Raw genomic sequence first — 25,002 nt, 5'->3', positions numbered from 1 at the left:
CAGCTGGTCATTAGGACAGAGGACCGGTTGTTAAATTATTTGAATCCCACCACTGCCTTATATGTTGGGCAACATATAAATTTAATAAATAACAGATAGGAATCAGAATCAGATGAGTATTTCTACTTTATTGTAAAGCTACATTGACAGAACTTTGCTTTTTCAAACGGAAAACTGGACTTTTAGGGTTTTTTCCCTTTGAAAATGTTTCACTTCTCATCCAAGAAACTTCTTCAGGTCCAGAACTGAAGAGAAATACTGTTCTACAGTATTATGTAAAAGGTCTTTTCTGATAGGAAATTATATTCTAAATCAGTGAGTTGGAATCGCAAGTTTGGTAGCTATTTTAAGAGGAAATGATACGCTTCTACTGAAATTACTAAGCAATCCAAAAATTGTAGGCAGCAATATTATAGTCCAAAACGAAAAAAATTGAATACCTTTCAAGATGATATATTTCTGATGCTGCTCAAGCAAGTTTTCCGTTTTGTTAATTGGAGAAATATTTAAAAATGGCATGACAGCAGGAGTAAAAATCAACTTTTTTAAAAAAAAAATCAAAGCTCAATTCATCTGTACTGGTCTCAAAATTTAAATTCAAAACACTTCTAAAGTGGGCATTGAAATTGCTAATTCAAAAAAAAAACCTCAGACAACCAAAATCGTGGCACTTATTGAGCCAACATACAGTATAAAATGGTACCTCGGGACTCCACTGCTGCAAAACTCATCAAATTTGGTACTCAATGTATTTTGATGTGAAAATGTCACCCTGGTACTCATCATTTGGTACTTGACATGGGAGTTCCCAATAGGAATGTGAGTATCACAGAGGGCGGACAGGAAAGCGGCCATTCTGGAAAGGTTGCTGACATAGGAAAAAGACAGACAGGAAGTTCTTCCTGTCCTAAACAAAGGGTCACATGGTAAGTTACATGCAGTGTTCGGTACTTATCATTTTTAGTACTTGTTACGCCTCCTGGAACCAATTAATGAGTTTGAGGTACCACTGTATTGGAGAACATTACATCAATAAAAAAGTATTCAACTTCTTAAATTACTATATAGCTTTTAGACTGCCAGTTTCCTTGACAAAGGAAATTGTAATTTATAAAATATATTTAACAAGGAAATGTCATGTATAAATTGAAAATTATATTGTTGTACCTCAAAAGAGCAGTTTAACGTAACACTACATTTTATAGCCTTTCAATGGAAGTATATTGCCTTTATTATGTTGAAAGTTCTATTTAAAAATGGATACAATAATCACATTTACATAGTTACGTTCTGGGTGTAATCCAGTTTAATGAGAAAATGATTAAACTGCCAGCAGGAGAACATAGAAAAACTTTTTTTGAAGTGTATTATTCAAATTGGATGAAAATGGTGCCCAAAATTAGCATCATGCCCTTCCCTAAGAGCACGCCATTCTTTCCCAGTGAATTAAGAAGTGGTGTCAGCCCATTGAAATAGGTGAAGTCCGGAAGCAGACTCTATAAGCACTACTGGAAGGATGTGAGGGCGATCTGGCTGTGATAGTATTATTACTCTATTAAGCCTGACATATTCCTTCCTTCTCTTGCACCAAAGCAAATCAAGATGGAGCAATCAAGCTTTTTTTTTTCACTCTCCTCTTCCACTGGTTTTTAAGCCAGCAGCTGTTGAATTCTTTCTTCAAAGCCATCTCCAAGGTCCTTTACAGTTGGAAAGAGACAAATCTATACAGAGTTAAAAGCATAATCGTTCATCCTTACTAACAATTTAGGATTATATTAGATACAATACGCAAACTCTCTTATGATTCTAAAACTAAATTGCTGAAAAATACTGTGTTTTGTCACCGGCTAAAATTAATATGAATAGTATCTGATAAAGATTGCTAGTCAGCTAACTGAGGTACGTAGGAAGCACACCACAATAGTAATGGGGGATTTTAACTACCCTGACATCAACTGGGAAACAAACTGCACCAAGTGGAAGATTCAACAGGTTCCCAACGAATCTAGCAGAAAACTTTGTTTCCCAAAAAGTAGAGAAGGGAATGAGGGGATCAGCCATATTGGACTTAATTCTCACTAACAGAGAGGAAATGATAGAAGGTGTTGAAGCCATAGGAACCCTGGGGGCAAGTGACCATGTAATAATGGAATTCAACATTATGCAAACACAAGTAGTAGAACAAAGTCAAACTAGAGTCTTGGACTTTAAGAGAGCTAATTTCAATAAACAGAGCTTGGGAAGAATTACATGGATGAGAATCCTCAAGGGGAAAACAATTCAAGAAGCTTGGGAAATTTTGAAAAATGAGATTACAAAAGCCCAGACTAGCACAATACCAATGAAGAAGAAAAATAACAGCTCCCAAAAGAAACCTGCATGGCTGCATAAAGAACTCTGACGAATTGAAAGACAAAAAAGATAAGTATAAAAAGTGGAAAGGGGGGGGGTAACAACAAAAAAAGCTTCTTCCAACATGTTAAAAACAAGAAAAAGGTTGCAGGAAACAATTGGTCCATTGCTGGGAGAAAGTGGCAAGAAGGTGACAAGCAACAGGGAGAAAACAGAACTATTTAACTCATTTTTTGCATCTGTCTTTACACAAAGGGATAAAACAGTCCAACCTATACTAACACTCCTGATTCCAGTTTTACTGAACGTATATCTAATATATAAGATTGCAATATTGTTGTGACTCAGCAGTAGTTTGCTGTGAGTTGAGTCGGGATGCAAGATTAACAATGCAGCTGGGCTCGTTAGTGGCATCTTTTGGTGATAAAAGGACGGATGGTGCCATGCCCTGGTTGCAGGAGTCAATGTTCATTCATTCGTTCATCATTCATCGGTCATGGTTTGTTTGTGAGAGACACTTGGAGAAGTGATTTGCTTTCTGTAACCCTGATTCAAGGAGACACTTGGAGAAGTGAATTGTTTTGTAAGAGTTTTGTTTTGTATTCTGTTATCTTCTTGAAAGAGACTTTATTTCTGTTTATTTTTGGGCTTGCAGCCAGTCTGAGCCGAGGACTGATAAAGTTCCTTCCTTTTAAGTTCGTCTGCCTGTCGTCTGTTAACGAGCGAAGAAGGGGGGACAGAACACAATATAATATTATCCAAGGCTTGTCACCCTTTTATAATGCCAAATTGTACAGTAACAAAAGTAATACTATTTGTAATGCACATGATCAAAATTCTGGCAGATTCTCAATATTTAACCAGAAGATTAAGCAACAGTTTTACAAAGAGACTTTTCATCAGCCTTCAAAATTGGTAACTGAAGCCACATTGGAGGAAGCTGGAAAGTTTATTTCAAAAAGCATCTTCAACAATAGAGAAAATATTTTTTATATGTACCAAATACTGTACATACCGAACAGTATAGTCACTATGACCAATAGCATTTCCTGTTTATATATGCTTAATGATATATATTTTGCCCCTGAAGAGATAGAGATGCCACCTGATAAATAGCTTAGGCGGGTGTGACTTATTGATTTATTTAAAATATTTCTATAGCCACGCATCTCTGGGCAGCTCCAAATCAACAGTTAAAAATATCAAAATAATTTTGAAAACAACATCAAAATCATTAGCACATTTATCTATTCAGACCGCCTAAGACGCAGAAACGTTACTGCGTTTTAAAAATAACAAATCTCTTTCTCAGTAAATTTTAACTCAATTTTATAAAGTATTAAAAAAATAAAGCCTTGTTTATTAGATCACAGTCATCATACAGTTTTCCTAAGCATCCACAATAGTACAAATATTATTTTTTCTGTTTTAATCAGGAGGCCTATTGTCTACAGGTCTTTAATCTGAATAATCATTTGATTGAATATTTAGGGAAAGGCTGCGGACACATCCACTATCACAGATCACTAATTACTTTGATTGTTATATTAGATGAAAACTCCATCAAACACACAAAGTACACCATTCTCAAAGGATTCTCTGATCCATGCTAAAAGATAAACAAGGTCATAGGTTTGCCCTTCTTAAGCTTTTTCAAACAATGATTTTACCTTCTGTTGTCAACAAATACTTATATACCTTAAAAGACTGGCAAAAGTTCTTTTAGCTTCAGATTTTGGTTGGCTTGAGGCATTATCGGCAAACACTAGCATTTTATTGCAGCAATAAAAAAACTAGATATCAATTATTCCAAAACTAGCTTTCTTTATTGAGAGGCTCATTAATTGCACTCCTAATTAGTAGATTAACAATAGCATACCAAAAAAAGATAAGGATTTCATATATGTTGGAAGTATTGAGTGCAGATGAGGAGGAGGAAACTAGAGTATTATAAAAGGCAGGAATTAACTGTCATGCTTACAAAATAATAATACAGAATTCAGGGAATTAATGTCCCAAGGCCAAAGAGAAATAAAAGTAGTAATAGAAGCATAGATTTTAGATTTTATCTGACATTTGGATGATTTCCCCCCAAAATCAATGGAGATTCTCAGTCATCCAGGTCACAGTTATTCCAAAAGTGCTTATTTTTTCAAGAGGCATATGGGCTTTCTGTTTTTTTTCTTTGAAAATGTTTTGCTTCTCATCCAAGAAGCTTCTTCAGCTCTGACTGGATTCAGTGCCAGATTTTCCTATAGGCTAACTAGGCTTCAGCCTAGGGCCTCAAGATCAAGAGGGGCCTACATTCAAATTGTTAGCAAAATTAAAATTACACTATTCTAAAAACAGTGAACACTAAAACACTGAACCGAAAATAAGGAGAAATTCTACGCGTATGACTAATAAACAAACATAAAAATGTATTGGTTAAGATCATTCCAGTGCCGCGGCAGTTGGGGAGCCCGCCCACGTTCCCGGCACCGGCGGTCGGGCGAGAGGCGCGGCTGCTCCCAGTAGCCACCCTGTCGACGCGGAGCCCACCAGCGGCCAGGCAGGTGAGGGCAAGGGGGCCGAGCCGGGCAGCTGAGCGCAGCAGGGGAGGCGGCTGGCCTCGCTGCCTTTGCCGCAGAGCAGAGCCGCCCTCCGTCGGGAGGCCAGCTATATATATTGATATATATCACAGTAATGATGTATTTTATTGTCTCTCATGTAATTTACAAACTTAAAAATGGGAGGTGAAAGGGCCTCATAAGTGGAATAGCCCAGGGCCTCTTTTCATCTAAATCCGGCCCTGACTGGATTGGATTATATGTATTTTAATATATCTGTAATGAGGGCAGATATATTAAAATATCACTAAAATGGCCTCAGTAACCGCTGTAGAAGTTAAAAAAATAATTTCACAACAGATGGCTGGAAAGACCACGGGAGATGGCATATTGCCATCAGAAATTTTTAAAGCTTTGTCTGTTTGGTGAGCCTCTCTGCTAACCTCCATTTACTTATATTAATGCCATTAGAGGGTGCATCCCTCTAATTTAGAGAAACAGTGCAGTAATTCCAACTTTTGAAAAGGGGAGATTCCATAAAACCTGCTAACCGTTGCCCCAGAAATGGTACAGAGTATATTTTAAATAGATTGAATGATTGGGTGGATACCAAGCAAAAAATATTAGAATACACAGCTTCAGAAAGGAACATTGTACTCATGCGGCTGCGCAGGTTATCATGGGGGCGCCTAGGTGCTCCCATGTTGAACCCCTTTTAGGCGGCCTGCACTGGTTGCCGGTTGTCTTCCGGGTGCGATTCAAGGTACTAATTATGACCTTTAAAGCGCCCCATGGCTTAGGCCCAGGATACCTGCGAGAACACCTACTGCCACTGGTAGCCTCCCACCGTCCAGTGCGATCCCACAGAGTTGGCCTCCTCAGGGTGCCGTCGGCGAGACAGTGTCGACTAGCGACCCCCAGGGGGAGAGCCTTCTCTGTGGGAGCGCCTTCCCTCTGGAATGAGCTGCCCCTGGAGCTTCATATAATCCCCGACAACTGCAATGATTCACTTAACAACTGTTGCAAGAAAGGTTATAAAGTGGGGCAAAATTCAAACACTTGGGAACTGGCTCGTATTTGACGGCTGCAATGTGCTGGGGTCATGTGATCCCCTTTTGCGACCTTCTGACAAGCAGTCAACGCGGAACCCAGATTCACCGAACAACCAGGTTACTAACTTTACAATCATGTCGTTAACCTAATAACTGCAATGATTCACTCAACAACGGTGGCAAGAAAGGTTGTTGAATGGGGGGCAAAATTCACGTAACAACTGCCTTGCTCAGCATCAGAAATTTGGGGCTCAATTGTGATCGTAAGTCGAGACCTACCTGTATTAATAATAGATGTAGAATGTTGCTACAAATTCTGATCAATAAAAATATTGTTGTATTCTGAAAAGATAGTCATTACCACTGTTAAAAATTAAAATGTGTGACTCTCATTCTGATCAACTTGTATTTAGAGAAATCTGAATAAAATACGTAGCCAAATTCCAAAAGAAAATTATCACATAGAACCACAGTGACCCGTCTTCTTTTAATATCCCTCTTTTCTGGAAAGGTTTTCTTTTTGAGATTAGCTTGATCCCAATTCTGCAAGTTTTTTGGAAAGCTATTAAGGTCTAGCTAGAGCAGAAGGAAAGATTTGTCTCTGATCTCTCTACCACGAGGAGGACGGTGATTAATGTTCTGTGCTTTGATGCTGTCAGAGATTATCTCCTTGCCTTGTTTCGTTTGTGCTTTAATCTTGTTATTGGGCATGGAGGGTAAGATGCTCAGGGTTGAATGGAATTGGAGTATGTCTTTGTAAGTAAGAAAATGAAATTCAAACTGGTGGAATAATTCAGAAAGACATATCTTGTCATCAGCCAAACAGGTGCTAATGCTTCGTACCAGAAGACCCAGCCTGGTACTGGATCTATATAATGCCTAGTCAGAAAAAAAATCTCTCTCTCTCTCTCCCTCCCTCCCCACCCCCCTTAATCCAATAAATCCCTTTGACATGGAAATTAAAACCAATTAGGACTAAATTGAAACTCTGAGAGATCAGGACAAAATAACACAACAGTCCCAAACAAAGAAATAATATACTCCATAATGAAAACATAATTTATTGTTTTATCAATATATAATATGCTGACAAAAATGCGTTGTACCCTTCAACGTTACTACTGAGCTTCATCCCTGAGTGAATACAGTGGTACATTTCAAGCACATTTGTAATTTAATTTTGCAATAGTTAAAGTGCAAACTCATGTGCCTGTTTATTGCAGTAGATCGATTTGGAGGAAGATGATTTCGTGATTTTATATAGAAGTATGTTCCTATTGGCTCTGAAGAAAATACACCTTTTACGTCAGAGCTCACCTGAGAACCATTCTGCTACTGGCGTCTAAAATCTTATCCACCAATTACAAAATAATCCGTCTTTCGAAATTTTATCCATCTCCTTATAGCATGCCCTTAATATATGTTGCTTGCTTGTTACATGAGTCATAGTTTTAGCTGGCACAGATTTGACAAAAGCAGGCACTTCGTGATCACCTGGCATACATGGAACAAGCGTGTATTAACGATGGCGGTAATCCTGTCAGGAAATAATCCCCTCTGAACCCAGTGGATTTTATTTCTGAGCTGGGACGGATTGGACTGCACTGTAAAGTTATTTTCAGTTCAATGCAGAGTGAAAACTCCTTTCTGACATATATTGCCCTTAATTTGTTGTTGTTGTTAACCCTAAAGGGTATTTACCTGAAAGGTGAATTTTTTACCTGGGAAAAGGGATTGGTACAGATAGTGCAGTTTGAGGAATGAGGTATTTATCATTCTGGTTCTTAAAGCTGATTCTTTACTTCTGAGGAATCACATGCGAGAAAGTATAAGTGCAGTGCAATTGGTTCCACCACAAAACTGCGGTCGACTAAAGCGTGCTCGATGAAACCGCGTACCTGACGTCATCACAGCGCGACGAAAAAAGCACGCTGAGCGCTAAAGCTAAAATTAACCCCTAAACCTAACCCTAACCCCCCGAAACCTAACCCTAAACCTAACCCTAAACCTAACGCTAACCCTTAACCTAACCCTAAACCTAACCCTAACGCTTAACCTAACCCTAACCCTAAACCTAAACGTAACCCTTAACCTAACCCTAACCCTAACCCTAACCCTTACCTTAACGTGAATCGGCTTGCTTTCAAAGCGCTTTTTAAAGCACCCTTTTTTCTCTGCGGTCGCTGTTGTCGCGCTGCTGATGTCAGCGACGCGCTTTAATCGGGTGCGCTTTAGTGGACCGCGGTTTTGTCGTGCCACAGTGCAATTACCGTTAAAGCTTCCATGACTGTTTCACCTGGCTACGTGACAGCACCTGGCTGACTGTGTGATTTAAAAGGGCTAAGCAGGCCTGGTTAACGATGGGAAACTAGCAAGAAATTCTTGGAAAGTAAAATACTGCAGGGAAAACAAACGGCTCCTATCTGTTGGCCAGAAAAACACATGAAGTCACCCACAGTCAATTTGAAGAATAATTTCAGATTTTAGATGCTTAGCAATGTCACCAGAAGAGGTGGTTATGCGTTAAATATGTGTTTAAAAACACTGGGGGAAAATATATTTTTATTCCATCTCTTTAGTAAATAAATGCAATTGTCGCAATTATTTTTGGGCTCAGTTTTATAATAGAAGTGGGTCAAATTTTAAACGGGGTATCATACCGAAAAGTAATTGAGGTTTTTGTAGAAATGGTTACTGTAAAAATAAGCTGAATTTTTATTAACTTTAAAAAAGATTTGTTTTTCGGATTAGCAACAAAACACCTTTCACCAATAGGCAATATATCAGGTGCCATTTGCTTACCTTAATTTCTAGCTCTCAAAATTAAAACATAAATTCTACATGGGGGTTTTGTTTTGCCAAATTCCCCTGAGATTTTATATACTTTAAAAATGTTTTGGACTAGCATATTTTCTATAGGCAAGCAACAAGCTTAACCTCTGTATGGGGTGAGGGGGGACCCTTAAAGCATATTTAAATCTCTCACGTATCCTGAATTAGAAATTTATGTCATCTATTCCTTCTTTTTCTAATTCTCTATATACTTCCTTGAAAGAGTACTATTTTTATTAATTTTTGCTTTGTGGTTATTTATTTATTATTTCTTAAATTCTCTGTGCCTTTCCCTACTATTGAATTAACCATCCTTGTAGGCATAAAACATCTTGGTTGTATTGCCAATCTTTCGACTGAATCTCCCACTGCTACCAAATAGTGTTCTCCTGATCTGAAACTGTACTATTCATTATGGGCAAGATTTTTGATTCTCCTCTCCTGGTTTTGCTCCCCCTTCAGCACTACACCCATCATGTAGGACAGGGAGGTCAAACTTGAGTCATGATGTGACGCATCATTGACTTTTTCCCCTTCGCTAAACCGGGCGTGGCCAGCACGCGATGCATTCAGGTTGTGGGCCGCGAGCTTGACAGCCCTGATGTGGGATTATTTCCACCAATCAGAGCACAGCAGCATGAACAGGGTGGATCTGTTTGAGCAATTCTGCTTGAGATCTAGAGATTGATATTGTCATGCCTGCAGTGGTTCCTTTAAGAATCTTTGGCCTGCCACACTCTTATTAAGGGGGGGGGGATTTAGCAATGTGTTGTTTTCAAAATAAAAAATTCCTTCCTAGAAGCTCAAGGTCATCTTTTGTCTCCCAAACCTTTACACCTGACCGGAAGCAGTTAGGCGTAGATGCCAGCGTGGAAGAAGAAGATTGGACCATGTGATGGACTGTGGGTGTGGGGGCAAGATCATGAACTTTTAACTGGGTGGGATTCTGATGTAACTTCCAGAGTCGGAATCCCATAGCACTATGCCAACATGCCTGCCTTATTAAATTGGAACCTTAAGCATAGTTTTGCCTTCGACTCTGATTTAATTCTGCATGATATTTGGAACACTGACAGATATGTCTGCCCTTTCTCTCACTTCCCATTTGGCCATGTTCCAAGGTAAAACTGTAAAATAAGGGAAGACGCCAGGACAGAAATAATCCCCCAAGAGGAAGAAGGGTAGATAAACCTTACCATGAGTATACAACCAGCCAGGTTGCATGGAAGAGAATGGAAAGTGAGCAGTTGCTAGGGAATCCACTTTCCTTATTTGTGGCGTTATCCATGGTTAATAGGACAACTTGAGAGACCGCCTGCTGCCAATTACCTCCAATAGACTGATTAGATCCCACAGATTAGGCCTCCTCCGAATTCCATTCCGCCGGCCAACGCCGACTGGCGACTACCCGGAGGAGAGCCTTCTCTGTGGCTGCTCCGACCCTCTGGAACGAGCTCCCCGTGGAGATTCGAACCCTCACCACCCTCCAGGCCTTCCACAAAGCCCTTAAAACCTGGCTGTTCCGACAGGCCTGGGGCTAAAGAGCTTTCCCCCCCACCTCGAATGGTATGGTTGTTGTGTGCTTTTAAATTGTGTATTGTTCTGTTCGTCTTTTTATCCCTTATCTTTACCCCCTTTCCTGACTTGGATTGTGAGCCGCCCTGAGTCCCCTTCGGGGAAAAGGGCGGCATATAAATGCAATAAATTAAAATTCAATTCAATTCACAAAAGCTAATTTAGCATCTCTCATTTTGTAAACTCTGCAGAGCTCCTACATCTAAAAATCAGATTCCCTTTGAGGCCGCTTCAGAATACAATAATATGAAATTGTGCAAAGCCCTTTACTTTTCCCAGATAAAATCGTAGAGATCTGTTCTCTCTACCTTGTTGGAAGCTTGGAAAGAAGTTGATTTCAAAAAACAGAGAGGGGGGAAAAGCAAGAACACGAAAAGAATTCTGCTAAGAACCGCTAACAGGGAGTGCAAATCCTCAGAGAGCCATTGCTGTATCAGAGGCTGGGAAGTGACCAGAGGAGAGGCTCAATGCTTTGAAACAGCCCCCCGATCATCCCCACAACAGGTTATTTGACTTCACCTCTCAAATTCTGAAGTAGCACAAATTGTATGTATCTTGAAACCAGGGGAGATAGTATTGGCTCAAAGCAGGGGTAGTCAACTTTTTTATACCTACCGCCCACTTTTGTATCTCTGTTAGTAGTAAAATTTTCTAACCGCCCACCGGTTCCGCAGTAAATGGTGATTTGTAAAGTAGGGAAGTAACTTTACTTTATAAAATTCATAAAGCAGAGTTACAGCAAACCCCCACCGCCCGCCATGAAAACTGGAACGCCCACTAGTGGGCGGTAGGGACCAGGTTGACTCCCACTGGCTTCAAGGGAAAAAAACTACTTTTGTACCAATACACTTTGTGACAACTTAAGACTGCTTCTTCACCCATCGGCTGGGGCAGGATGAGGAGTCTGTCCTGCACCCCAGGGAGAAGACTGATGTTTAGGACTGCTGTAAACTGTATATTTGAGGACATGGCCTCTCTATTTGGAGTTTAATCCTGTTGCCCTTTACTTTGGGGAGGATAATTGTTAAAATTGTAGAAAAATAATCTTCTTCATACGTTAGCCTTGTTCATACAGTTGCCTTGCATTTCGTAAGTCTCTTAAAAAAAGGTGATCTTCGGTTGGATCTTCCTTTTCTTAAATTTATGTAATACACCGTGTCAATCCATTTACTGGTACCAACAGCAACTCGGCTTAAGTCCTTTTTTTCTGAAGAGATGGTGATGTGGGTTTCTGTAGAGTTTCGGCTTTTTTCTTTTCTTCTTCAGCCTTCTTCCTCTGTTCCTTCAGCTCCTTATATCTCCATTTGGGAATCTCCAAGTAGGTCCCATCACTGGCGTTGTTTTTCCGTTGCACTTTCTCCGGCTGGTAGGTGGGCCGAGGCGCCTTACTTATACGGACTCTGGGGATGACAAGCCCAGGGCGAACACTGCTTCTCCTTAACAGATGCAGTGGCAACAGGCTGGCTTTCCTTCGAACCATAACGTTGACCTGGGGCCTATTTAAATGGGAAGGCTGCAGACTGGCTCTCCGTTCCTTCGTTTTGGACACTAGTGTAATTCTGGAATTCTGAAACAGCTTCTTGTAGCTGTTAAAATGGTCCCCGTTCTCCAAAGTTTGAAGTTCTTTAGCTCTTTGTTTCCTAAGAATTTCTTGCACAGCCGGCCTTCGTTTCCCTACAGCAGGAGGACTTTCAGGGCACACAGTCCTGCAAGCTGTTGCAACGAACGAGCTTCTTAAACTTGTCGTCGTTCTAACCATGTGATCGAGGACTCCATCTTCTTCAGGACCGTGGAAAGTTCTGAAATCTACAATGGATCTCAAAGTTTCTGAGATCTTCTGCAAGCAAGTTTTTGAACCTGGAGCCTTAGCAAGGAGTTCCTTCAACTTTGGCCACTCGAGCAAATACTGATCACAAAATTGCTCAGCACATGGTTTATCCATAAGTCTTTGTATAAGATATGCAGATTCTATTCTTCCTGTGAAACATGCCCATTCCAGAGGAGTGAATCCACGACCTGGATCTGTTGCATTAATATTTGCTCCTTCAAAGAAACAAGGGAGAGAGAAAGAGAGAGAGAAATTAAGGTCATGCTGTATGTGTTTTTAACTGTGAGGGTGTACAAGTTGCAGCTCTTGATTGCTATTGTTAGCTATCATGGTTGATAGTCTGGTAATAAGGTTTTGAACTATGCTAAATTGTTTAGAGGTTTGAAGTACAGTACTGATATGTTCTGCATAACATCGCATTAATACTGTAGCCTTCAGAAAATCAACATAATCAAAGTAAAATGAAACACAATCGCTGATTAAAATTAATTTTCTTAAAATAAGGAATTCAAATTACAACATTGACTGATTGCCTCATCCGCAAACACCAACCGTTCTCTTGCACACAAAAATGTAGAAGAACCCATATGCACTCAAACAGAAATAGAGATTCTGAGCATTAAAAATAAATAAATATATCAAGAAACCAACCTCTCCTAATCAATGGATAACGTCCAGGTTGACCAGGAAAGGGATTCATGCTTTCCACTAGCAGTCATTCCTTATTCTTTTCACCAGATTGTTCCAGTCCTCTCAGTGAATGTAAAAAAAGAAAAATCCTCTCTCAACATAAGGTTGAGAGAGGAAGAAAGATTTACTGCCTTGCCTTTCTCGTGGTGGTTACTCCAATATAAAATATAGAGATGTGCAAAATGTTTTTTTTTAGTATTCTAAGCATGAAAGAAAATGTGTTTTTCAGAAGGCTGATTCCAGATTGGAACAGAACTCTAGGAATGGGTAAAATATTACAACATTGTATACATTGTCTACCTGGACCGGGAGGCACTCGCAACAGTCACTCACGCCCTCGTGACCTCAAGACTGGACTACTGCAATGCGCTCTACATGGGGCAGCCCTTGAAGAGTATTCGGAGACTTCAACTCATCCAGAACGCAGCCGCGCGAGCGATTGTGGGTGCACTTCGGTACACCCACGTTACACCTATCCTCCGCGAGCTGCACTGGTTACCGATCAGTCTCTGGATACGCTTCAAGGTGCTAGTCGTAACTTATAAAGCCCTTCATGGTATTGGATCTGGGTACTTGAGAGACCGCCTGCTGCCAATTACCTCCCATGGACCCATTAGATCTCACAGGGTTGGCCTCCTCCGGGTGCCATCTACCAGCCAATGCCACCTGGCTATTACCCGGGGGAGGGCCTTCTCTGTGGCAGCTCCGGCCCTCTGGAATGAACTCCCCGCAGGGATTCGGACCCTCACCTCTCCCCAGGCCTTCCGAAAAGCCGTCAAAACCTGGCTTTGTCGGCAGGCCTGGGGGTGATGAGTTCCCTCCCCTCTCGACATGTATGGTTGTGCGACTGTTGCCTACTTTTATTATTTTTATTTTGTCTTTTATGTTCCCCCTTTTTCCCCCCTTTGAATTGTTCGCCGCCCTGAGTCCTCCCAGAGAAGGGCGGCATACAAATAATAAAATACCAATACCAATACATTCCATACACAGAGACATGTTAGACCAATGGTAGTCAACCTGGTCCCTACCGCCCACTAGTGGGCGTTCCAGCTTTCATGGTGGGCAGTAGGGGTTTTGTCCGATACTGAAGCACTTTCCTTTTTTTTTAATTGACTTTTTAAAAAAAAATGTCATAGCATTATTTTAAAAATGTCATTAGGTTTTCATAAAATCACCATTACTGTGGAACCGGTGGGCGGTCAGAAAATTTTACTACTAACAGAGATACAGAAGTGGGCGGTAGGTATAAAAAGGTTGACTACCCCTGGGTTAGACAGTATTGGAGAGTTCATGGTTGGACCAAAAGGTTCCACCACAAAACCGCGGTAGACAAAAGCACGCTCGACGAAAGCGTGTACGTGACGTCATCACAGCGCAATGAAAACAGCGCGCTGTGAGCGGTAAACTTAAAATTAATACATAAATCTAAACCTAACCCCCCCCCAAACCTAACCCTAAACCTAACCCTAAGCCTAACCCTTAACCTAACCCTAAACCTAACCCTAAACCTAATGCTAACCCTTAACCTAACCCTAACCCTAACCCTAACACTTAACGTAACCCTAAACCTAACCCTAACCCTAACCCTAACCCTTACCTTTATGTGAATCGGCTTGCTTTAATTTAATTTTAATTTTAATTTAATTTATTTTTAATTTTATTTGTCGTGCTGCTGATGACGTCACGTACGCGCTTTCGTCGGGCGCGCTTTAGTCTACCGCGGTTTTGGCGTGCCACGGGACCAAAATACATATGTCTTTTCTATGGATGGACCTGGAACTTGCAGAGATGTTTCGGGGTACATCTCCTTCCATTTCCTTTAGATTTTTTTTTTTCTTGATAGCATTTTAGATGACACTGCATGACACCATGCTAATGTTCTTAGATGCCTCCTGTTTTTCTTTCCTGGAGGAATTGTTTATAATCTAGACTCCAGTATCACTTTTCATAGGATTTTTCCTCCTCCTCGGATACATTTCTCCTTCACAATGCCAAGCCATTGTATCCTACCTACTTCTTCATTGACTTAATCAGAATTTGCTCTTCTGAAGTCTAATTATGGGTGATCCTAAATTAATCACAGCAACTGAGATAGGCCATTCTGTCCCTAAGCAACTTAGCCATAAAATGACTCAGTTATTAAGTGATGATCAAATACTCATGTGATCGTCACATGACCACAACTTACATTACTTCTGGCTTCTCCAATGACTTTGCGTGTTGGAAGCTAGATATGAAGATCTCAAACGGCCATGAGATGCTGCAGTTGTCATAGATCAGTTTTTTAATTTCCCAAATCATGATTACATGACCATAAGATGATACAACCTCCATAAGTTTGAAAACTATTTGAAAAATTACTTTTTTAATACTGTCCTATGTTTGAATAGTCACTAAACAGGGCAATCGTTGACTGAGGACTACCTGTACATAGATTACACTCTTTTCAGCTTTTCCACATCTGGTCTTCGTGAACTCAAGGCTAACAATCAAGGTGCCAATCAATCTCTTCTCTTTGTTTAGGAGGCGCTGTAGGCTTTTTTGATAATAGAATCTAACCTAAGCAGATTTTTCAGTGGCTGACAATAAAATTGAGTTTTATTTTTAAGGGATTTATATGTTTTTTAAATCTCTCACCAAAATGTATTTTATTTGTTAAAATTGCTGCCATGTAGCTAACGATTTATTTACAGTGTGACACACTGCTTTTGAATTCATTGTAAAGTACAATTATTGATTTGGTAAAAAAATTGTCAAGAAGAAACACATTTTGCCGTGAAGAAACAGCATTTAAAAAACAGTATTGGAATACCAACTGGGAGACCTGCTTTGCACACACTTTCCTCCAATATAAATTCTGCGTTGTTCTTAGAGACCAAAATAAAGAATGATCGAGAGAATGAAAATGTTAAAGCTACAATGAATCTCATTAAAAAGAAAAAGAAGAAGAATTTGTTATCTTTCTTCATTCAAAGCACAATGCAGGGGAAAGGAAAGCGCTCTACATGGGGCTACCCTTGAAAAGTGTTCGGAGACTGCAACTAGTCCAGAATGCAGCCGCGCGAGTGATATTGGGTGTACCTAGGTACACCCACGTTACACCTATCCTCCGCGAACTGCACTGGCTACCTATTGGTCTCCGGACGCAATTCAAGGTGTTGGTTATTACCTTTAAAGCCCTACATGGCTTAGGGCCAGCATACCTGTGAGACCGCCTACTGCCACATTCCTCCCAACGGCCGGTGAGATCCCACAGGGTGGGTCTCCTTCAGATGCCATCAGCCAGACAATGTCGGCTGGCGGCTCCCCGGAGGAGAGCCTTCTCTGTGGCTGCTCCGACCCTTTGGAATGAGCTCCCCCAGAGATCCGGACCTTACCCACTCTCATGGCCTTCAGGAAAGCTGTTAAAACCTGGCTATTCCGGCAGGCCTGGGGCTGTTGACCTCATTGTTGAGGTCCAGCCCCGATCATAACGTATGTGTGTTGATTTTAACCTGTTTTTAATTTAAATTTTTTTTATTATTTCTTTTTTTCCCTTCGTTGTAAGCCGCCCGGAGTCCTCCGGGATTGGGCGGCCTATAAATCGTACAAATAAATAAATAAATAAATAAATAAATAAATAAATAAATAAATAATAATAAATAAATAAATAAATAATAAATAAACAAACAAATAAATAAATAAACAAATAAAGGAAACAAACCGAACAACCTCCAAAATTCACTTTAAAAAACCAGACACACAACCAAAGGATAAACAGAAGGGATGTTTGCTATAACAGATGGTAAAGTCTATGCATTTAGGTTAATCTCATGAATGGTTAAGAGATTCATTTAAGACTTATCAGACTATAAGAAGAACAAGTGAAAGATACACCTAAAGCTACACCAAAAATAGAGAAGCAACTGACTTACGCAGTGACTTTCCCATCATTGTTTCTTGCCTTTGTGAATCTCAGCAAAGAGCTACATAAAAATATAATGTCAAATATTGTGACACTTCCAAATACGATGAAAAGATTTCCTAATTTTTGTTTGTATATTTTGCATTTTTTTAAAAGTCAACTTAGTAATAAAGTTGATTTCTTATAAAACTGATTCGGGTTCTACAAGAGGAGCAGGGTGTTTACCTGTAGGTGAAATGCTCTTGTCATTATATTAGTTTCTGGAAATGCATGAAACATTTTAGAAAGTGGGAAATAAGTTGGCATCCCTTTACCCATGGAGGACTAAGATAGAGCATTACTTTCCTGTACCATTTTTTTCCAGCAATACTGGGAACGTTATAATGACAGGTAGTTTTTGATTTACAACCACAATTGGGACTGGAAATTCAGTCACTAAACAATGCAGTGGATAAGAGAGTCATCATCAGGTGTTGTGGCCCAGCAGGAGCCATTGGAGCTGCCACCAGACGCCGACAGCGAGTGGCCCTATGAGTCGGCTCTGGAGGATGTGGAGGACCCTGGACAAGGGCGCAGACTCCAAGCAGGGCGCAGAGAGGCTGGTTGGCCACCAGGTGGCACCTGAGCCTTGGATCAGTGGGGAGGAGACAAGGGAGAGTGATCCAGAAGCCAACAGTGAGTTGTTCCTGGATGCATGCCATTGAAGAGCTACTCGACGTCAGGAACAATCACGCAATTACAGGAGGTAATTGCGCTCAGCTGATGGTCATTAGGCTCCTCTCCAGTCTATAAAAAAGACTGCTTGTGACACGCCCCTCCTGCATTGACTAAAGGCAACGTAACTAACTTGGCAGGCTGGATTGCTGCCAAGGTTTGTCGGACTTGCTGCCAAGGTCCTTATCTGTTTGTTTGCTTGGCTTTCAGCCACCGAGATTTTGGCTTCTTGCTATTAAAAGTACATTCTAGTTAAGCTTGTCTCGGCTTTCATTACTGGATGGAGGAGCGGGTCAGAACAATCAGGTAACCGGATTTCATGACCATTTTTACCGTGGTTGTGTTTAGCAAATTACCATGGTTCTTAAGCGAATAACGTGACCATTAAATGAATCATGCAGTCATTAAGTGATTTTGCTTATTGTAAACTGGTTAGGAACGTCACAAATCATGATCACGTGAATGAAAGATGCGAGCTGATTACAAAGCAACCAAGTGATTGCAAGGGTGTTGCAAGAGTCAGAACGCTGAGGAGAGGTTGTAGGTCACTTTTTTTCTGAGGCTCTCATAACTTCCAACTGTTGTTAAATGAATGGTTGTAAATTGAGGATTACCTGTAACGGCAAAGGTGGGTTCCTACCAGTTCACACCTATTCGTAGAACCGGCTCGTCAAATCTACCGAACCGGTTAGAAGAGGTTCCACCAGTGGACCCGGAAAGCAGGCCACACCTTCAGAAGAGGTTCCAAAATTTTTTGAAACCCACCACTGGTCCTTGGATATGATTATTCTACACTATCATGCTCATATTTATAAAACTCAGTGCCTCTATGAAAGGTAAGGATGACTACTGCGTTTGTGGTGCAATCAGAACATTGCGTGTGTTGAAGTTGTTTTAACGCAAACCAAAGATGCCTTTTAAAAAACAAGCTTACATCATATTCTTATGCATGCCAGTGCTGTGTGTGAGGTAATTTAAGGTGGTTCTGACAAGTGGCATCTTCATATTCGGTCACATGGGTGGCAAGCCACTCCCACAAAGGAGGCCACACCCACAGAGTAGGTTCGAACAATTTTTGAAACCTACCACTGTGTAACGGGTACATTAGTAATGGGAAAAGAGCATAGTTTGCATGATAGCACAGATGACCAAAGGCATATAGTTATACGCAGAAACTGCCCCGTGATCTTCAGTGTCTACGAATTTAACAATTGAGCGAGTGGCAGAAAAAAACAGGAGTCATGTTCCATGTGCATAAAAACCAAAAGAAAAAGAAAGAAAATCTAAGAACTAATAATACTAAATACTATTAAAAGGCCACGTAGTAGAGAACGGAACACTTGCAGGAAAAACACTCAGAGAAATTTGTGTTTCTGATGCTAAGACAGGATGATTTAAGTTCCATCCTGCTTCTCTGTGTTTGCTAAGCATCTCAGTTTTAACAGCTTCCATTTTCCAGGAGGCTAAATTTCCTTTTTGACGAGATTAAATATGGCATTTTTAATAGAGATTAAGTGCAGTGATTTTCAAGCTATTCTTGGTTAGAAATATATGCTTTTATTTTGCACAAAACTCTCTCCAAATTTGGCATAGGGATTTTTCACGGAAGCTACATGTAGTTTTGCAGAAAAACGGTTAAATGCTTATTTTATTATTTTTACTATTTATGATATACAACAAATGTGTTATATAATTTAGCTTTCTGATAGGGCTTCGAGGGGAGGAGCTGCCGCCGTCGGGAGCTCAATAAAGCTCCTGCCAGGACTCTGGTTCGTATATCTTATAAGATCTATAGATATCTCCCCTTTCTGGCAGAAAGGGGCAGGGAGAAGGTCAGTCGTTAGGATCTCTTTGTAATTCATAGCTTTTCTTTTTGCTGTGAATGGAGAAGAGGTTCAACATTAGCTGAGCCTTTACTCCGGCCAGTTTTCCGCGCTGCCTTTTTTGCAGCCTAGGCAGATTGCCTCCCCCCCCAGGACAAAGCTAAGCTATTTAAAAGCCAATCCGGGCGGGGACTATTCCCGAGGAACTTCTTCTATTACCATTTAAAATACCAGCTTCAATTTCGCAAAAGGCTCCCTTTCTTTTTTTAGCTGCGTCACAAGATGGCAATCTCGTAGCTTTTGTGTTTGATCTGACGCAGCTAGCTGACCCTACCCTCCTGAAAGCTTCTCCGTACTAATTGCTAAAAGATTAACTGAGGGGAGCACAGACTTTGATTTTTGGCTCGCTTGATTGCTTGTCTTTTATTTTTATTCTGGAATGGCTCCCAAACCTAAACAGAAGCGCTTCCTTAATAATAAAACTGCTATGAAGCCGCTACCCTTGTCTCCTACACCCTCCACGGGAGACTTGCTAACACAAGAATTCCTTCTCAAAACGCTTAATGATTTCAGACAGGAGATTAATCAACTGATTTCGGATTTATCTGATCAATTTGATGCTAAAATTGCTCAGGCAAAGCAGGATATGATCGGAGTAATGACAGTCATGACAGATTATATTGCTGAAACGGAGGACAAATTGGAACTTTTGGAAGAAACTAACCTTAATCTGATATCAAAAATTCAAACGTTAGAACAGGAAATTGAATCTGCCCAAAAAGAACTTGTCAAATTAAATTATAACAAGACTGCCTTTGCTATACGTGTTAGAGGACTGCGTGAAAACCAACAGGAGAATTTGAAACAGACATTTTTTGAGGCTTTCAGTCGCTTGGTGGGAAGTCCGGGACTTAATTTTGATTGGCAGATTCAAAGAATTTACCGCCAGAATTCTTGGGTAGCAAAACAGCGACAGCTTCCGAGGGACATAATAATATACTTTACCACAAGGGAATCTAGAAATGAGATAACACAGAGGCTCTACGGAAAGAGGTTGAGAATTGATGGGGACGACTTGATTGTTTTTAAGGAGATACCATTTCAAATGTTAAGAACAAGAAGACAGTATGCTTTCTTAACCGAAGAACTCAGAAACTCTCAGATTTCATACAGATGGGAAGTCCCAGCTGGTATTACAGTTACATTTGGTAACCAAAAATACCGCATTAACTCCGTCTGTGAAGCCCGAAAATTTTACTACGAGACTCTGAAGGCGGGACTTCCTGATTCATCCGGATCTGGGGAGAGACAGGGAGAAGGAGAAGACAAACAGCGAGACACGTGGCTACAAGGCGGAGCGTGTTGCTTTCCTCTTCCGGAAGGGCAGAAGACTAAAGAATAAAGACTAAGCGATGTTTTTAAAGCTTTATGATTTCCGTCTGGGATAAAATGGAAAAGTGGCATATCGATGATGAGACATGGAGACTGAAAGAAGCGTTGCTGATTGTGGACATATATTGTACAGAAGTTTTGTCTGAACTCTAACTCTAATCGTGCATGAACTATTTTCTTAGACGAAGAGAGTGGAAATTGTGATCTTTTTGAGTTGCGGTTTGGAACGAACGGAGTTGGGAGGTGTGTGGGAGAGGGAAGGGCAGCGAAAGTGTAATTAGATTACTTGGGGCTAGAACGCAAGCTGATGTTTGTTTGAGCTGCTATATCAATATAAGGTTAAGAAAGATTGGTCGGAGAATCTTCAGGAAAGTGGAGTAAACATGGGAGGAGCAAGGAATGTGGACAAAATATATATGTGGATATGGATAAAGGCAGGGTGGAAGGTAAAAAATTTATATGTGGAGGTGGGTAAGGATAGAAAGGGAGGTGTTGGAAATGAAAAATGAAAGAAGTATTTGAGTTAATGGTGTTATAGAAAGGTTTGGATACCTGGATAAAAAAGAGATAAATTAAAGGTTTGAATAGATAGACAAAGCAAGGAGATTTTTAGTTGGGGAATTCTAATTGATCAACTTACCTGGTTCTAATATAGTTTGAAACCCTGCAAGTAGCAAAATAATCGAAATTTGGAATGAATTACATTGTTTAAGATTTACAGATAATGGGAAGCTGTGTTAACGTAGTGGGTTTATTGACCCTTTTTGTTTCTTTCTTCTTTTTGTGTGTGAGTGTGGGTGTTTCTTTTTTGTTTCTTATTTTTTATTTTCTATTATTTTTCCTTTTTCTTTTTGGCTTCATTTTTATCTTATTTTTTTAATTTTAAAGTTAGCTGACCTTATTATACTCAAATGCTTGTTAAAGAACTATGCCGGGCATGGGACCTGCGAAGCCGTAAGGGGGTTAGGGAGGGGGGATTATAGAGGGGAGGGGGGAGGGGGGAATTACAGTTTCAATCCTTAGAACAATAAGAATTCACTTGTATACTGTGGCTCGTTTTTCTTTTTTTTTTCTTTTTTTCTTTCTCTACTTTTATTGTAAAAAACAAATTGAATTGTATGAATACACCAAAGTGAGGAGAAGAGGGAAAGAGAAGGGAGAAGTAAAGAGGGAGTGAGAGGGAATGTGAGGAGGGTGAAATGGAGGGAGGGGGAGATGTCTGAGGGGGTAGGGAAGTAGGAGGGGAATGCTGGAGGGGTGAAAGGAAAGTTGGAGGGGGAGAGGAGAGGGTGTATGGGGGAATGAAGTGTTATGTGGGTTTTTTTTTTTTTGTTTTGTTTTTTTTTTCCTTTTTTCTTTTTTTTATGCACAGTATATAAGTGATTGTATAAAATAAAAATGAAAATGAAATAAAAATAAAATGTTTTACCAGAATTTAGCTTTCTGATTGAGATTTATTCTAAGAAATATAGCGGTAGAAAACAGCAATATAAAAAATGGATTGATTTATATAGTAAAACCACTGAAATCATCGGGAAACTATCATGATTAACTTAAATTCTATTGACTTCAATTTAAGTAACTGCGAGTACTATATTCTATGTGCTGATCTATGACTGAATAAAGAGTAGTTGATGATGAATGGTTTCAAGAATATGACTGTGGAACTAAATCCTACATTTGCTGTACACATTTAATAATAGCTAACCAAACCTATTCTGAAAATAAATGGAGTTTTTCGTTGAGGATAATGTACAACAATTCAGTGGGAAAGAAAACAATGAAAAAAAGAATTCTGTATACCTGCTAGTATTAAGGCTCTGACACATTCACTTCGTCCTTGCATTGCGGATTTCATAAGTGCAGTAAATCCAAATGTATTCCTTTTCTCAATATCAAGATCGGAATAATAGTTGAGTAAATATTGTGTAATGGTAATATGTCCTACAAAAAGAACAAAGATTATATAAAGAATATCAGCTTCAAATCAGTATAAATATGACATGGTTAATTTTTGTAGGATTTTAAAAAAATTACAATATGCTAAGTCTCTGAGGAAATTTTCCATTCTTCCTTTTTTCCCTCTCTTTCTCTCGCTCTTTCTCTCTCTCTTTCTCTCTCTCTAATATACACAAACAAGTCTTATATCTAAATACCAACTGAAACATAAATGGCACAGACAAGGGGTGGGTTCCAGCAGTCACTTGCTGCTGCACCATGCACATGCTTGATGCGCTCTGTGCGCGCATGCGCAGTGCAAAAAAATGGTCTGCACATGCGCAGTGCAAAACAAATTGTTCTGCGCATGTGCAAAAGCAAACAACAAGATGGCTGCGCCTATGGCGCCACCCGGAGAACCGGTTCAGGGGCATGGCAGGCCTGGGTCGTTGCCGATTCCAGTGATTCAGGCCACCAAACCATTACTGGTTCGGCTGAACCAGTCCGAATCGGTAGGAACCCACCATTGCCACAGACACTAGGATGTTCATGGAATGACTGTACCCCACTTGTTTCCCTTATCTGAAGCTACATTTTTTTTCCTTCAGAGTAATTTCTTCTCTTCCAGAGCCATTAGCCCTTGAGTAATGCTGCAGAGAACACAAGGTCAGTTCAGACATTGAAATTCCCCAATTTATGCTTCATTCTCAGATAAACGAAGCTCAAGAAAATGCACAACAAGGGAACCTCCCACTGATTCTTACCAAGGAAATCCCTGCCAGACTGCTTAGCACAGGGTCCCCCAACCCCCAGGCCAGAGACTGGTTCTAGTTTTTGGCCTGTTAGGAACCGGGCTGCACAGCTACATGTGAGTGGCGGGCAAGTGAGCAAAACCAGCACCAGCACCCCAGTTTGTACAATAATTGGATTCCGTGAAACTGGTTCCTTCTGCCAGAAGGACCGCTGGTTTACCAGATATGCCCAATCATCGAACAAGGCTTTTGGAGATTTACGGATGGCTGCAAGAAGAAGCTTGCATCCCATGAACTTCCTTACATTATCTGTTAATAAGCCCTCTGGAACACAATAGTAAATAATCAAGAACTAATCCCTATGGAATGAGCTACCCCCAGAGATCCAGACCCTACCCACTCTCATGGCCTTCCGTAAAGCTATTAAAACCTGGCTTTTCCGGCAGGCCTGGGACTGTTGACCTCTTGATTGAAGTCCAGCCCCCCTTTGATTGGGTGCATGTTGTGTTTCTTCTTAATCTTGTTGTATCTTATTGTTTTAATCCTTTTTAAAATATTTTTCATTTCTGTAAGCCGCCCGGAGTCCTCCGGGATTGGGCGGCCTATAAATTCAATAAATGAAATGAAATGAAATAAAATAAAAGGCTGAATATTAACTAAAGTTACTTCATACAATCTTATCCATGGTCCAAAATAATTTCTGTGGCAGCCATCAAGTATTCCTCTATAGATGCACTTTCTATATTCTTGAAAGTATCTCCAGATATTTATTAGGAATAGGAATGTTTACATACTAAGCTGTTTTCCCTTAATATCCATTACCTAGTAATTACAGTTTAACAGGCATGGATCACATTTGCTCAGATAGCAGGAAGTAATTGATTCAGAGGTCAAAAAAACCTAGGTTATTTTCCACACTAATCTGGAAATAAGCCTTTTTGGGTAAAGAGCATGGCAGAATTGAGTACACAGCTGCAGAACAGACAACGGAGCAATTAGATAACATATATTTTAACAGAAACACAATAATTCTTGCCAAAATGTATAAGCAAAATGTTGGGTTGTTTAGAGAAATGGATATATTTCTGATGGATAAATGGTTTAAACAAAATCTGGTTGGCTTGAGAATGTTGTTATTCAAGAGTTGTGAAGTGAAATTTGATATCCCTGTATTAACAATATGAGACAATGAGGATTATGTTTCAAAAAGCAAGCAGAGCTGCATAAGAGATGTTCTTAAAAGATCCCTTCATAACTGCCATAGGAAACTCACTAAAGTGAGCTCCTTCAGAATCTTGGAATAAGATTTGATAAAATATTATCCTGGTCAACAAATCCAATGATTCACAAAGACAATCTTTAAGCAAGGAAGACTATTCCATTTGATCTTCTGTATCCAATACCAGTTGCTTGAGTGTTTTCTTCGCATTCTTGAAATCCAACATCAGAAGGGCATTGCTGAAGAAAATATATTTCAGTGGCTGAGAAGGTGATCTTTTCCGGTGTAAATTGAAGTTCAAAAACCAAGTCCTTTGGCAAAAAGATCGCTTTTACTAATAAACACATGTATTTAACCAGTTTTAGCCCCTTTGTATGTCAAG

General features: G+C 40.1%; 1 protein-coding gene across 1 annotated transcript in view; it reads right to left on the bottom strand.

Moving 5' to 3' along the window:
- Nucleotides 1-9,862: 9,862 nt before the first annotated feature.
- ANKRD33B (ankyrin repeat domain 33B) overlaps nucleotides 9,863-25,002 on the bottom strand; it is a 37,216-nt gene continuing 22,076 nt past the window's right edge. Inside the window, exons 3-4 of the mRNA XM_087721962.1 lie at nucleotides 22,515-22,655; nucleotides 9,863-12,403 (exon numbers count right to left, since the gene is read on the bottom strand). Coding sequence (XP_087578088.1) covers nucleotides 11,553-12,403; nucleotides 22,515-22,655 — 992 coding nt within the window. The 3' untranslated portion in view covers nucleotides 9,863-11,552. The remainder of the gene's footprint in view (nucleotides 12,404-22,514; nucleotides 22,656-25,002) is intronic.

Source organism: Thamnophis sirtalis, unplaced genomic scaffold (assembly GCF_051295495.1).
Source record: "Thamnophis sirtalis isolate CommonGarterSnake01/CBP01778 unplaced genomic scaffold, rThaSir2_p1.2 scaffold_8, whole genome shotgun sequence".
Classification (NCBI taxonomy): domain Eukaryota; kingdom Metazoa; phylum Chordata; class Lepidosauria; order Squamata; family Natricidae; genus Thamnophis; species Thamnophis sirtalis.
Note: the sequence above shows the minus strand (reverse complement) of the source record. Positions and strands in the feature narration are given on the sequence as shown.